The sequence below is a fragment of the Sander lucioperca genome, chromosome 9, assembly GCF_008315115.2.
Source record: "Sander lucioperca isolate FBNREF2018 chromosome 9, SLUC_FBN_1.2, whole genome shotgun sequence".
Taxonomy (NCBI): domain Eukaryota; kingdom Metazoa; phylum Chordata; class Actinopteri; order Perciformes; family Percidae; genus Sander; species Sander lucioperca.
Genome location: NC_050181.1, coordinates 18,390,838 through 18,405,021, shown reverse-complemented (window position 1 = coordinate 18,405,021; position 14,184 = coordinate 18,390,838). Strand labels below are relative to the sequence as shown.

Below are 14,184 nucleotides of genomic sequence, written 5' to 3'. Positions count from 1 at the left end.
GAGCTGCTCTCTCCTCTCTCTTTCCATTTGTTTCCATTTGTGTGCATCCTTGCCCCAGAAATGCTTGTTACTAACCTAGCTCTGGGGAGTTTACTCCCCGGAGTCCTTATGTTTCTTTTCCCGCCCAGAATATTCCCTTGGATTAGGGTGGCACCACGATCTTGGTTGGAGCTGTCACTGTGGTCCAACGCTCTGCAATGCCCTGCAGTGTCCGGCTGCGTCCGACTTTTCCTGGCTCAGTGGCTCACTCGGCTCGTACTGTATGTTTACAGTTCTATCTGAGTTAGATCGTCACTATTTAAAAAACTTTTTTTACCATAGACCTGTGTAGTGTCGTAGGGGGCTGTAATGTAGGCTACAGTGGTCAATATAGCCGTAGCCACGAGGAAAGAAACACAGGTAACCAGTTGTTTTAGATCAACTCAAGACAACGTGTTACCTGAGTGCTGATGTAGTTAATTAATTAGGGCTGTCAAAATAACGCGTTAATTTCGATTAATTAATCTGAGAAAAAATAACGCGTTAAAAAAAAAATAACGCAGATCAATCCATTCCATATTGACATTTGACCCAGAGCCGTTCTAGCCACCATTGGACTGTAAAATGAAGGAGGGAGACGAGAATGTGCTGCCTGGATCATTAATTGGAACATTTACTTGTAAAAATCTTCTTCCTGCCAACCCTGGCTACCGAAATCTGGAGCCACTGATATGTCTGCTCTTCTCTCTGATGCTCTGAAACAGATACAGGCAACACAAACACCGCTGCACGTGACGCTAGTTAACACTATACTCAACAGCAGCTAACATTAGCCTACCGCTAGCTAGTTAACACTATACTCAACGGCAGCTAACATTAGCCTACCACTAACTAGTTAACACTATACTCGACAGCAGCTAACGTTAGCCTACCGCTAACTAGTTAACACTATACTCAACGGCAGCTAACGTTAGCCTACCACTAACTAGTTAACACTATACTCAACAGCAGCTAACGTTAGCCTACCACTAGCTAGTTAACACTATACTCAACAGCAGCTAACGTTAGCCTACCGCTAGCTAGTAGCTGGATTAAAAACGGTTAAAATGCTGACAGCTAACTCTAAACGGTGTAAAGTTTGACTGTGTTTTACTGTAGAGGATTCAACAACGGGATGTAATAATCTTCAGCTGCCATGGAGAAACACAGACGGTGCGTTCAATGAAGCTGGTAAACTACAGCCTAGTGGTGCATTTGAAGTTATTGTAAATGTCCTTTTCCCATCTGGTGGTTGTTTTTGTCGGTCAACAGCAATTTATTAGTGAAATAAGTTATTGTTATTGTTATACATTATTATTAAATCATTTAATTTTGACCATATGGCCTTAGCAATAAACAAGCCGTTCTTTCTTCACCGACTGTTGTTTAGTACGCTTTTTCTTTTCTTTTCTTTTTTTACTTTCTTAAAAAGTATGGTTCAGGCACCATTAATTATGTATGTGATTAATTTCAATTAATTAATCACAGAGTATGTAATTAATTAGATTACATTTTTTAATCGATTGACAGCCCTAATATATATATATATATAAAGCTGTGATCTGCACTGATGCAGAATGGCTCAATTTTGCGATAAACACTGCCACCTAATGGCTGAAACGGGCATTTTTTAAGGTGGAATCGAAGGAGAACTGGAGCAACTGTGGAGCCAAGTTCAGCGTCGTCTTTTACGACATACATTGTTGTGTTTCTTTAGAAATAAATACTGGACAAATAAAGTCTTTAAACTCTTCAGATGTAAAGTTATTCACTGTCAAAATGACGCCAAAATGAATGGCAGTCAATGGGATGCTAACGGGAGGTGATGGCTTGGTAGCATCAAAATGGCGCCATAGGATCTACAGGTTGTGAGGAGAAGCTTACCCCCTTGAGAGCAACGGGATCTGTTGGTCTATTATATACTGTCTATGATCACAACTAGCGTCTCACGTTCATCTCATCACACAAGCTAGGGAGAGTACACAACAGACAACTTCAGTGTAGTCTACTTCAAAATAAAAGCACTTCCTGTGACGGTTTGTAGTAAAACTGAATATTGTTAAATAAGATTGCTACATTTCTCACATGTTAGCTGTCAATCATGTAGCCTACTGTAAATAATGTAAATAGTAAGTTTTAACCATACTATAATTTAATATTTCCTTTAGACTGTTTTAAACTTAACAACATGAATTGCTTATTCAAGTGCTTTAAACCAGAGTTCTTCAACATGGGGGTCCGGGACCCCCTAGGGGGTCCTCAGAGTTACTGTAGGGGGTCACCAAATTATTGTACATTTTTTGAATGTTTAAAAAAAATGAAAACTTCTTAACATGAATCCAACATATTAGGAGATATAAATCAGCCTATTAGTGAAAACAAAAACATTATTGATAGGCTAACTGGCCTATAGGTAAGGTAGTCACTAAGGTAGCCATTCACAGATACAGTTCATCCATGTATGTTTAACATCAAAACATGATTTATAAAATCGTGCCAACAAGTATTATTTTAACAGCTTAGTATTCTATTCACTAAAAACAGTGTGTAGTTGCCGGTTAGCTCAGTTGGTAGAGCAGGCACACATATGTTTAGAGGTTTATTCCTCGAAGCAGAAGGTCCAGGGTTTGCGTCCGACCTGTGATGGTATTGCTGCATGTCTTCCCCCCTCATGTCTGAGCTGTCCTATCATTATAGGCGGAAATGCCAATAAAAAAGTCTTTAGGCCCCCCCACACATTATTGTAGGCCCAGTTTAATATGCAACTTCCTTTTATAAAATATATGTAGTAGGGGGTCCCTGCTTTGTCTCTCTTTTAGTTGAAGACCCCTGCTTTAAACAAACAGGCCCTGGGTAAACCCCTCCTTTCCCTCCTGGGCCTGTGCTGCAGTTAGAGGATGGAGGCTCCAGATGGCCGGGTACCAGCAGCAGAAGGGGGACCCTCGGGGGGGCATGAAGGCCTGACAGCAGGGAGCCATATGACCTGGGCCAGACAGCTCTTTAGCACAAAATTAACCTGGGATGAACGCGCTACACAATTACATGCTGTTAATACCATCAGAGAGGCGTCCGCTGTGGCCTTTGCAGCTTAACTGGCCTAATATGTCAAAGTCTTTCATGCAAGATGAAGCTTCTATAACTTATTTCCATACTTACAAATACATACATACTTACAAATACATACAAAAAGTTTTATTGCCACAATAAGTACACTTGTGGAATTTGCCATGGTGAAAGGTGCATATATAACAAACAAACATATTAAACATTACAGTAATGTGAAATAAACAATAAATGCAGAAAAACAGATACATACATACAAAGTAACTGTTGCCTACATAAAATCATAAAAGCAAGAGTTATCACTAATGCAATGGCTATGAGAATATAATGATCTAACTTATGTTTTTCTTGCAGTATGACTTGCAAACAGAACAAAAGATGAACATCGAATTGTCTGCAGTAGATGTTAGCTTCTCAGACAATGTAGGAGGCTGTAGATAAAGTGTTAGGGGACTGACATAAGATAGATAGATAGATAGACAGACAGACAGACAGACAGACAGGTAGATAGATAGATAGATAGATAGATAGATGGACTTTATTTATCTCAAATTGGGAAATTACTGTTATGTTCCAAAAATGCTGTGTCATGCTTACTAATCAGTGACCATGGTCCCTTTGAGCTCAGCTAACGACCTATCACCTGTGTCAGACTGCTGCCATTAACGGACGCTGAGAGCGACCTGTGAAAGACAGGCTCAGACAGCCTAAGCTATAGGTGGCGTAAGTGAAATTGTTGTATGACAAGGAAAGGAACACTAAACTTAAACTTAATTTTCACAAATACTGTTGCTGAGAGAGAGCGTAATAGCTGAAGTTATTGTGAATGGTTTAAAGTTTGATTGGTGTTTGTAGGGGAAAGTATGAAGTAGGAGTAGCATTTTGAAGTAAAAAAGGATTTGAAGCCTGCTCTCATTGACTTTAATTTAATTTAATTGTCATGTCATGTCATGTCATGTGCCTAAAGAGCTGAACATTTTGATATTTGAATGTTTTTTGTAGCTGAACGTATGCAGAAGTTAGAGGCGACCAAAGAAAGTTGAAGAATGAAGAATCGGATAACAATACTGTGAATGCTGCTGAATCAGCATTCACACAAATATGAAATGACCAGAGCGCAAGCAGCATAATATTGTAATGTGTGAGGTAATGAGATAGTGTTCTCACACACAGCTGTACATTGTGTACAGTTTTATGGAATGTATTCTTTCTGTAGCAGTCCCCCGTAATCATGGGTTTGTTGTGTCAGAGGTGCCTAGTCCTCGTCCCAACACTGTACCATCCACACAACCCAAACACCTCTACCCTGTATCTCCCTGCTGTCTGAAATGTTTTCTGATTTGTTTGACATTGTCTATATGATGGTTTGTCTGAAAAATGCTTTCTGATACAGTGCCACTTTGTGTTACACACATAATTGAACTGTTTATGATTCATTTGACCCAGAGGTGGATTAAATGAAATATTGTCTACTATTCGAGAGAAGAGGAGGTTTGAAAGTACTGAGATTCAAATCAGGAGTGAGTGTCCAGTGTGCACCACAAGAGGCCGCTACTGATTCAAATATGACAGACACAAGGGTCATAGACAGGTATATTTATATGTACATGTTTGTTATTTATTACACACTCTGTGATGATATATAAGAATTGTACTGGAAGGTGGAACCATGCTTTTAATCTGTATGGGGATACTGATACTATAGTATAACACATTTGCACATTTCAGTTGTATTTGTGTGATTGTAATCAGCTGGCAAACCTGGAATGTATTAGCTGTTGTTTCCTGACACCTACCCGCTCCTGATGATGGGATTAAAGAAAACCCGACAGATTAAAAAAACTCTGTCCTTTTTTTATATAAACTCTGCTCTTATATGTCCCTAATATTAGCGACTCTCACTGTTACTGTTGTCTGTAGGGAGTTGGGTTGGAGGGTTACTGGTTCAAGTCCCCATACGGAGTGTGGACTGATAGCTGGAGAGATGCCAGTTCACCTCCTGGGCACTGCCAAGGTGCCCTTTAGCAAGGCACCGAACCCCCCCCCCAACAGCTCAGGGCGCCTGTTCAGCAGTCGCAGCCCCCTCACTCTGACCTATCTCCATTAGTGCACGTAAAGGCCTGCATGTAGTGTGTTCTAACAACAGCGTGAAGAAATTGTAATTTCCCCTTATTTCGATTGACAAGACAAATATGGTATGGGGACCTGAATGTAACGTATTTTAGGTACTGGGCAAAATTCAAAATATGTGAAATAGTCCAAAATATGATCTAAATCCCTTGCATCCAACCTTGTATATTGCATGTATGATCAATAATGCCACATTGTAATTATGTATAAAGAAGCAACATAACACACTTGGTTGCTTTGAAACATTTGATGACATCTGGTCACAGTTCAGTCTGTAACTTGCCAGAGAATAACAGACAATAAAAAAATCAATGTCCACCGACGTGGATGGAGTTTGCATTTATTATATAGTATGCAGTTGAAAGCTTTGGAAAAAGCCAGTACATTTTTTTTCCAAAATATTTTACTTGGAATTTATTTTTAAATTGTCCTTTAATATTTGACTAAAAACTAAAATAGATGACCAAGTGAGTAACATATATTTGTATTATTACAAATTTTATATTTGGTCAAGTCAAGTGGATTTCTTCTTTTTTGGAGTGAAAAAGTTTATTGAACGGTGTCTCCAAGGACCTTGAGTTATACGTCTGTCTTTAAGGGAATAAAAACTCTGTGATATGCTTCTTTAGTGTCACTTTGTTAAATGACTAGTTTATTCTGTGATCACTAATCCGCCACCACTCCAGTAGTTTAGACCTTTGACACTACTGTTATATTACTGCTAATATTGTAAAGAAAAAACTGAAGCACATTCTACTGGATTGTAAGTAACTATGTGCCAGAACATCCGCTTGTAATGCTACAACACCTACAATAGTCCCCCTCACCATTTATTATTTTTCATCCCACCAGTGTGATGGCACATTTCCTCTGTGCTCATATAGTGCTCATATTCTCCAGAGCTGAAGCTGTGTAATGCGTTGTGACAGCTGCTGAAGCTGTGGTTGGTGGCCTGCGAGTGCTCCAGCTGTGTTAAGAGTTAAAATAGTCCCGCAGCTGCATGCTGGCATTAAATGGTGGAGCGGCCCCATTTAACCAGTGCCCATGTAAACCACACACACACTTTCCACATACTTGAAATTCAGTGTCTCTCCCCTCATTTCATGTTCTCATTAAACCTTGTGTTGCAGCCCTACGTTGCCTTATAGACACTGCAAGGTTTGGGCATTCCAGCTTGGAATCGTTTAAAAAATTCCAATTCCAATGGAATTTTTTTTTTTTTATTAGAAGCGATTGGAATCGTTTGAAAAAAATTGTTTCCGAATACAATCATCAGTTCCAAATTTAACTTGTGCAAGTTTTGGTTTCCATAGCGCCACAGTACTGCCAGGCGCTTGTTGTGTTGCAGCCACAGAGCACAGTAAGCAGCGCTCTAAAGTTATCTTACGTTGAAAAAGCCCGGTAAAAACTGTCAATCACCATTGAATCAAAATAAAATGTTCCTCTTATTTGTGAAATAAGCATGATGTGACCGGTTTCAACTCAACCACTTAAAGAATCGGAATCGAGAATCAATAAGATCCGGAAAAGAAAGGAAGAATCGGAATTGGAATCGTTAAGAATTGTTAAAATCAAAACGATGCCCAACCTTAACTACAACCCATAGAGCAGGGATATCTCACTGCACACTCTAAAATGTGTCTGTCTTTTTGTGTCTTTGATTGAATGAATCCAGTATGAAAACACAGAACTTAGAAATAGGATCTCCCTGGCTCAGGTGGATTGTTCAGTAGCCTGGACCCTGCGGTGCAGACGTGTTCAGTGTAGTCCATCCATGTGGTCCATGTGCCGGGGGTGGCTGTTCCTAAAAGCTCCCCAGACGGATTTGAATTGCTTTTTATTTGGAGGTTTTGGTTCAGTTTCAGACCTGGGTGGAACGCTGCCCTGAAATAGGAAAGGAGCAGGTACACAAGAAGACCTGTGGCTTTTAACAAGTGGTGATGTATCATTAAGCACAGTTATAAATATATATTTAGCCTATATATCACTGCTTAGCAAAAAGAAATGAAGGCCTATGAAGGAAACATGCTCAAAACAGCTGGATTTGTAAAGACTTGAATTACCTAAAAGGGTCAGTCACATTAGAAATCCTAATGTCTGTCTAATCCTAATTCTAACCTTAAATCTAAAATTCTTTACTTTAGAGAATTTACTCAACTTTCTATTCTTGTGAGGACACATCTAAATGCTGTAGTAGCTGTAATCTGCATTGTTTCCAATATATGAAATGTATTGATTTGAATAACCACTGCTGTGAGTGCAGCGCTGCTTCCCTGCTTGCCATACATTACCCATGCTGACCAGCGTGGGGGGGGGGGGGGTGTACAGACTGCAGCTGTGGCCTTCCATGCTCCTCTGATGCCTTCATGGACCGCTCGTAAACTCCTGCTTCAAAAGTTAGAACTCTCAGATGCGATTGTTTGACTACTTCTGAGTTCTATAAGCAGAAAATTGTGTGAAAGACATTTTTCATTCCTTTTAATGGATAATTGTTGGATGTGACAACCAAATAAGGTGAGGGTATGAAAAACTTTCTTTGTAGCCTATTTAGATAGATAGACAGACAGACAGACAGACAGACAGACAGACAGACAGACAGATAGATAGATAGATACTTTATTGATCCCCAAGCAGAAATTGAAGGTCCCAGTAGCTTAAATACATCACACATAACATACACATACATCACAAACAGGATGATAAAATAACAAATCCACATGAATAATATGGACAATAAAAGAAAAGATACTAAATAAAAAATCCACATGAATGTACTGAGGAATGTATAAGCATGAGAGGCCTGCAGTGACTGACCCTGGGACGGTCTGCATGGTAAGGTGCTCTATGAGAGTGGGTGTCATGGTGGTAGTGCAAATAAGTCCAATAGTGCAAGGATAAAGTCTAGAGACCAGCATTAAAGTGTAACTTTCGCCAAAATGCAACCTAGGGTCTTTTTGTGAATGTCCCAGATTACAAACTTTCATTTAAAAGCATATTTAGGACAGAAGCGCCACTTTTAAGATTTACCGTATTGTCGTTTTCAGTCAAATGGCCTTTTGAATGGGAGTGCTAGGGGCACTACTATGATCACATCAAAATCAACATTTTTAAAACACTAAGAAGGCTGGACACAACATGGAACTTTGCTCCAAGTATCACCAGGAGCTCTACACATGAACTCAGCACTGAGAACATTGATTGTGTTCACAGATTTACTAAAAAAAAGGTTTTAACAACTCACTGTAGCTGTTGTTGTTTACGCTATCCGCCATTTTCCCAGTCAAAAAGAGTTGATCTAAAAATGTTGATTTTGATGAGATTATAGTAGTGCCCCTAGCACTCCCATTCAAAAGGCCATTTGACCCGAAAACGAAAATACGGTAAATCTTAAAAGTGGCGCTTCTGTCCTAAATATGCTTTTAAACTAAAGTTTGACTCGGGTACATTCACAAAAACGCCCTAGGCTGCATTTTGGCGAGAGTTACACTTTAAACATGGACAATATAAGAGAATAATGTCGACATAGTAATATAAAAACTATATAGCAGTGCAAGGACATAGTTTTAAAAAATACAGCATTAAATATTGGCATTATAAGGGAATAAAGTAGACAGTAGGATAGACACAAATCAACACTCAATATTATTTATAGTAACTTATTCACAACAATGTGTAAAGTATAGGCATTCAACAGAACTGGTATGGCACAGCTACTTAATGCTGCAGCAACTAGCTAGATGACAACAGACCATACATCTGTCATGTAGCCTAATGGATGTGTTCATAAATTTATATCCTAAAAGACGCAAACCACTTCATCCCAATTCAGAGTTAATTACAGAGGTTCTAAGATATGGAATTATCTCCCTCCCAGCCTACAGAAACTTTCTACTGTACCATTCCAAAAAATCTGTGAAAAATGATTGACTGTATCAGTAGCCTAACGTGTATCTTGTTTTTTGTGATTGCTTATTCGTTGAATTATTTTAGGGAACCCAACATGCCAAGCCACTTTAGGGTTTTCTGGGTTTCCTTTGCATGTCTTCTTTACTTAATTTTTTGTATGTGTAACACTGTTTTTTTTTTTTACATGTGGTAAATCAAATCAAATGAAATCAAAAAACTAATAATCCAAAAGTAGCTGTTCATTTATCCAGACTTCATTGCATCTTCTGTCGCCATGTGATACAACTCTTAGCTAAACACTGGCAGCAGCTGTTCTCTCTAAGGAACAACATGTTTCCTATGAATAAGTGAATATGAGATTAAAGATACAGCCATTACTGTAATAATGTACAGGTTCCCAATATTAACATCTAGGCTAATGATAAACTACGCTCTCTGTCCCCTAAATGCAACACCTCTGTTGATAAAGCACCATTCCATGGTTGTATTAATTGGGCTATACATCAATAGGTTATAAAGTTTTGTCAGGGCTGTAAACTCGACAGAATTGGCAAAAATGAGAAAATATCTGTTTCATTTGCACCCAAATCTGCTTGAGATTTTGGTAACAAACTAGAGCAGTTGATATTAGGCTTCTTTTTTATTGAATTTGGTCAGGGAAAAATCATCTCCCCTAGTGTGATATTACTTTTTGTGAACTTAAGTTTATATATATTAATTTTCCCCGTCATATTGACAGAAACAATTAGCTTATATTTGAAATAATTTAAGAGTCTTTACCCATTGTCATTCATGTTGGATGTTAATATCTAGATGTCAACATTCCCGAACGCACCTGAACGCAACATATGACCGAGCACTCAGCAGAGAGAGGGAGAGAGGGATTGGGATCGAGAGAGGGAAGGAGGGAGAGAGAAGCTAAACAGGTGGTCTGAAAACACACAGAAAACAATGTCGTCCGGCGGGGAGAAGCGGAAAGGCCGTCAGTCCTCGCTTCTGTAAAGGAATACCAGCACAGCTGCGGAGCCGAACAAACAAAAAACCCATGCTCCTTTTTTATTTCCACGCGGATTCCTCCTCCTCCTCCTCTCGGTTTTACTCCGAATCTGGGCAAGATCTCGGATACTGAACCATGAAAGTCACGGTGTGTTTTGGCAGGACCCGGGTGGTGGTGCCGTGCGGGGATGGAAATATTAAAGTCCACACACTCATCCAGCAGGCTGTCATGAGATATAAGAAGGCTATCGCTAAGGTACGTGAAGTGGCGGCTACTTTGTTTTCCTGGAAACAATGTTGTGATGTCCCGGGGGGCTCTGCACGCGCACTCAATATGGCGCTAAGTTAAAATAAACGCAAAGAAGAGCGAGCGGGTCGCCTGTTTGTGTTGTCTCATGCTCGGGGTGCTCGGTTTGTTCAGCTCACGGGCACATATTCTGCATGCGCGTGCTATTCGCCGTGTATTGCTGCTTTCAAAGAAAGGCGCACCGCCATTGTGGTTCTTGTATTTGTAAAGCCACAGAACTTCCTCTGGGATTCTAACTGTGGCACCGAACACAGCAGACTGTGGTTTTGTTGCAGCCTAGAAGCAGAACATAGGAGTTTTTTTTAACACATGTAAGCACAAAACACGACTTAGTAACCCAGTTGTAAGACCTCAGTTCATGCCTCTGAAAGTTGCCAGCAGACATTAGCCTACTAGCAAGCTAGCCAGCAGGCTGCAAAAGTAGGATTGCAGTCTGAGGCTTCGGTTCAGAGCAATATAATTAGCAACAGGAAAGTCCCATCAGCTTAGTCTATACTCTGTGTTAAAGTGTCCATCACGAAAAACGTTAAAAGTTCCCCTTTGTTCGACTTGTTATGAGCTCATTATGATGGCAGAGATAGGAGGGTTAGCTAGAGTATGCAAGTAATGGCACAGAAGTTCAGCTTAATCAATGATGCTTCAAATGCAACATGGGGAAGAGCAAGAACAAAGGCCTATCTGATAAGTTCTGTTGCATTATAGTTTTAGACTAAATGTAGAATTTGCCGAGAAGAAGCTGCCTGCAGCTGCATGGCTGTCGGAGCAGACACCAGGCCCTACAGGATAGGGAGGGAAACTGCAGTGCCAAGCTCCAGCTGACTGGTGGAGGCATGGACCCGACACATAAATCTTGGAGATAAAGGTGAATCTAAAATAACTTGTAGCACGATGTCAGGGTAGCAGCAGATAACCTCTGAACCAGCCCGGTGCTTTGTGTGCCATGTTCTCTGGCTAGATCAGATAAGATGGGACTGGGGGTACAGGAGCATTATAAACACGATCTTTTCCTTGATCCTAGAAATTCTTTCCACCATAATGCAATGGAACTCACCCATTTTTGGCATCAACATCACTATATCTTTTGCTCGAATTCATTCAAAAGTACAACTCTGTTCCTCTCTTCTGTAGTCTATGTGTAATTATTTGGCCGACCGACTATAATTTTCAGTTTACATAATTCATATTCACAATCATAAGTGATTACTGTGAAAAGGTCAGGTTAGATGGTAATTAGTCTATATTCACAAAGTTCCACTTCTGGGATTTTTGGCCGGATGTCCGTCCCCTTCCTCTTTGTTTGTGTTGGCGTTGTAAACTCCGGTGGATTTGTGAGGACTATGGTTAACTGCTCCTCAGATCTCTGCAGGGTAAATCCAGACAGCTAGCTAGACTATCTGTCCAATCTGAGTTTTCTGTTGCACGACTAAAACTACTTTTGAACGTCCACATGTTCCACCCAAACAAGTTCCTTCCTGAGACTATTTAGCAGAGGCACCGTGGCTCCGTCCGGAGCTTAGCACCGCCCAAGATGATTGTGATTGGTTTAAAGAAATACCAATAAACCAGAGCACGTTTTTCTCCCATCCCGGAATGCTGTGTGGACTAGCCAGACCTTCCTCCGCAGCGCTGTGGAGGAAGGTCTGGCAATGCGAGACTAGATGGTAATTTAATTATTTTTGGTTTATTGTCCAGCCTTCATTTAAGGTACAATGTTAAAACAGCTTGTCAAGATTCCTAAATAATGAAGACTTTGCCCTTCCATTTGCTAACTTTAAGGCAGTCTCTTTTGTTGCAGTGATAGTGACCTAGAAGTCATCTGTATCCTCCTGCTTTGAATAATTCAGTGTGAGCAGACAGAGGAGCGCAGGAGAATATCTGTGTGTAGCTGAGGCAGGTAAAGAACTGCTAGTGAACCCTGCTAAACTACTCCCTCCACCGTGCTTGTATAGAGAAGATACTAACTCTTCTTTGACTTAACGCAAACTGGGATTTTATTGGCCTAATCTTGACAGAAGGGAACAATAATTTAGTTTGTCTTCAGATTTAGGGAAAAAAAGTGTCAGATTGTGTAGCTTTCTGAGAGAAGTCAATAAGTTTCCCTTGAAAGAATTGAAAGTGGCTGACCATGACAATTTGATATTGTATCACAATATTAGTATATTTCTTTATTGCCCGGTTCTTCATAGGGTTTTGTAAATTAACTCTTTGTTGTTACCAGTTGAAGTCAGTGTTGCATCTGACTAGAAGCTCAGATCACTGTCGTATCTGTTTTTGAGGCTATTATAACAATTTAGGAAAGGGCAGTCGTGCTGCTGTTTAAATGCAGAGGGTGGCCTGATCCTGTGTCCTGTGAAAACGAGGCCACACGTTCAATTCTCTCTCCTTCAAAGCTTTGATCTAAAATGCTAAAAATAAAACCGCTCCTCATGAAGTTGTCACCCACAACAAAACATACTGCCTCAAAATACAAAAAACCCCTTGTCATTTCATCACCTCAGATGTGCGTTTATGGCTCCACTCCCACCCTGCCTACATTTCCTCTGACCGAGGTTGGGCATTTTCAATGTCTCATGTCTAGCGGGTGTCTCCGAAAGTCTTTTGGTCACAGATGTTGTTGAAGATCACAGCTTTTTTTGGTTAGCCCGCCTTAATAAGAGGCCCCAATTTAAGTTTGTTTTAGTGTTTGTAAGAACCTTCTTGTTAACTTCCCCTGTCATTAGAGAGGAATGCTTCCTGCAGAAAACCAAAAAACTGTCCACTTCTGAGGGCCTTAAGCCATCTCCTAACTGGAATTAGAAAGATGAGGAAACTAGTATAACTGTACGGACGCTGTTTGTACAACACTGTCGCACAGAAATCTTACTGGACTTGAGAGAAGAAACCGTTTTGCCAGCTTCAAAGTCTGTGAATGTCTTGAAAAGTCAAATGGTGTCTGATTATCCTCCACTGCTCTTTTTCCACCCACAGATCATAGGGTAGATCCTCACCAGTTTGACTAAGTGTGGCAAGCGTTTAAAATGACACCCTTGACTAGAAAACCGTCTGGTGGTTTAACGCTCCAAACCCACAAATGACACATAAACATAGGCATGTCAGAAGAACCATGAGATTTCTAATGCTCCGAAGCCTCCCAGGGGATATCAGGTGTCTGGATTGTTGTGTCCACACAACGGCACACTGCAGATTTCCATTCGCAGCTCCACACTGCTGGAGTTTCCTCCGGAGGAGTTGGCTATTGTGTACATACCGTTGAGGCAGACAGATTTAACTTGATTTTGACCTGTTGCAGGTAAAAAGAGCAGTATCTGCTGTTGGTCTGTATAAGTAGGTTTTCTTCCAAAACATATAGTTTTTAAATAGGATTGGGCATCGAGAAATGGTTCCAGCTTGGAACCTTTGCAAAAATTACGATTCCAATGGAATTGATTTATTTTTTTTTTTTTATGGAATCGTTTGGAAAATTGGGTTTCAAATCCGATCATCGGTTCAAATTTAACGTGCAAGTTTTTTTTTTTTTTTTTTTAAAGATTATATTTTGGGCTTTTTTATGGCCCTTAATTGACAAGATAGCTTGAAGACAGGAAAGGGGAGAGAGAGAGGAGGGACGACGTGCAGCGAAGGGCCATGGGTCAGATTTGAACCCGGGCCGCTGCCAAGGACTCATCCTACATGGAGCGCACACTCTACTGGGTGAGCTAGAGGTCGCCCCAAAATGTGCAAGTTTTGGTTTCCGTAGCGACCACCGTAGTTCCAGGCGCTTGTTG

General features: G+C 40.4%; 1 protein-coding gene across 14 annotated transcripts in view; it reads left to right on the top strand.

Moving 5' to 3' along the window:
- Positions 1 to 9,988: 9,988 nt before the first annotated feature.
- The window catches only part of pard3ab (par-3 family cell polarity regulator alpha, b), a 354,566-nt gene continuing 350,370 nt past the window's right edge, over positions 9,989 to 14,184 (top strand). For 12 of the 14 annotated variants that reach the window (XR_004898393.1, XM_031292481.2, XM_031292478.2 and 9 more), the window contains exon 1: positions 9,990 to 10,369. Coding sequence is in view for 13 of the 14 variants with exons in the window: in XM_031292481.2 (XP_031148341.1) it covers positions 10,250 to 10,369 (120 nt within the window). In the remaining variant the exon portion in view is untranslated. Of the gene's footprint in view, positions 10,370 to 14,184 lie in introns of all 14 variants that reach the window. The other 2 variants (XM_036005563.1, XM_036005564.1) reach the window with 1 other exon arrangement.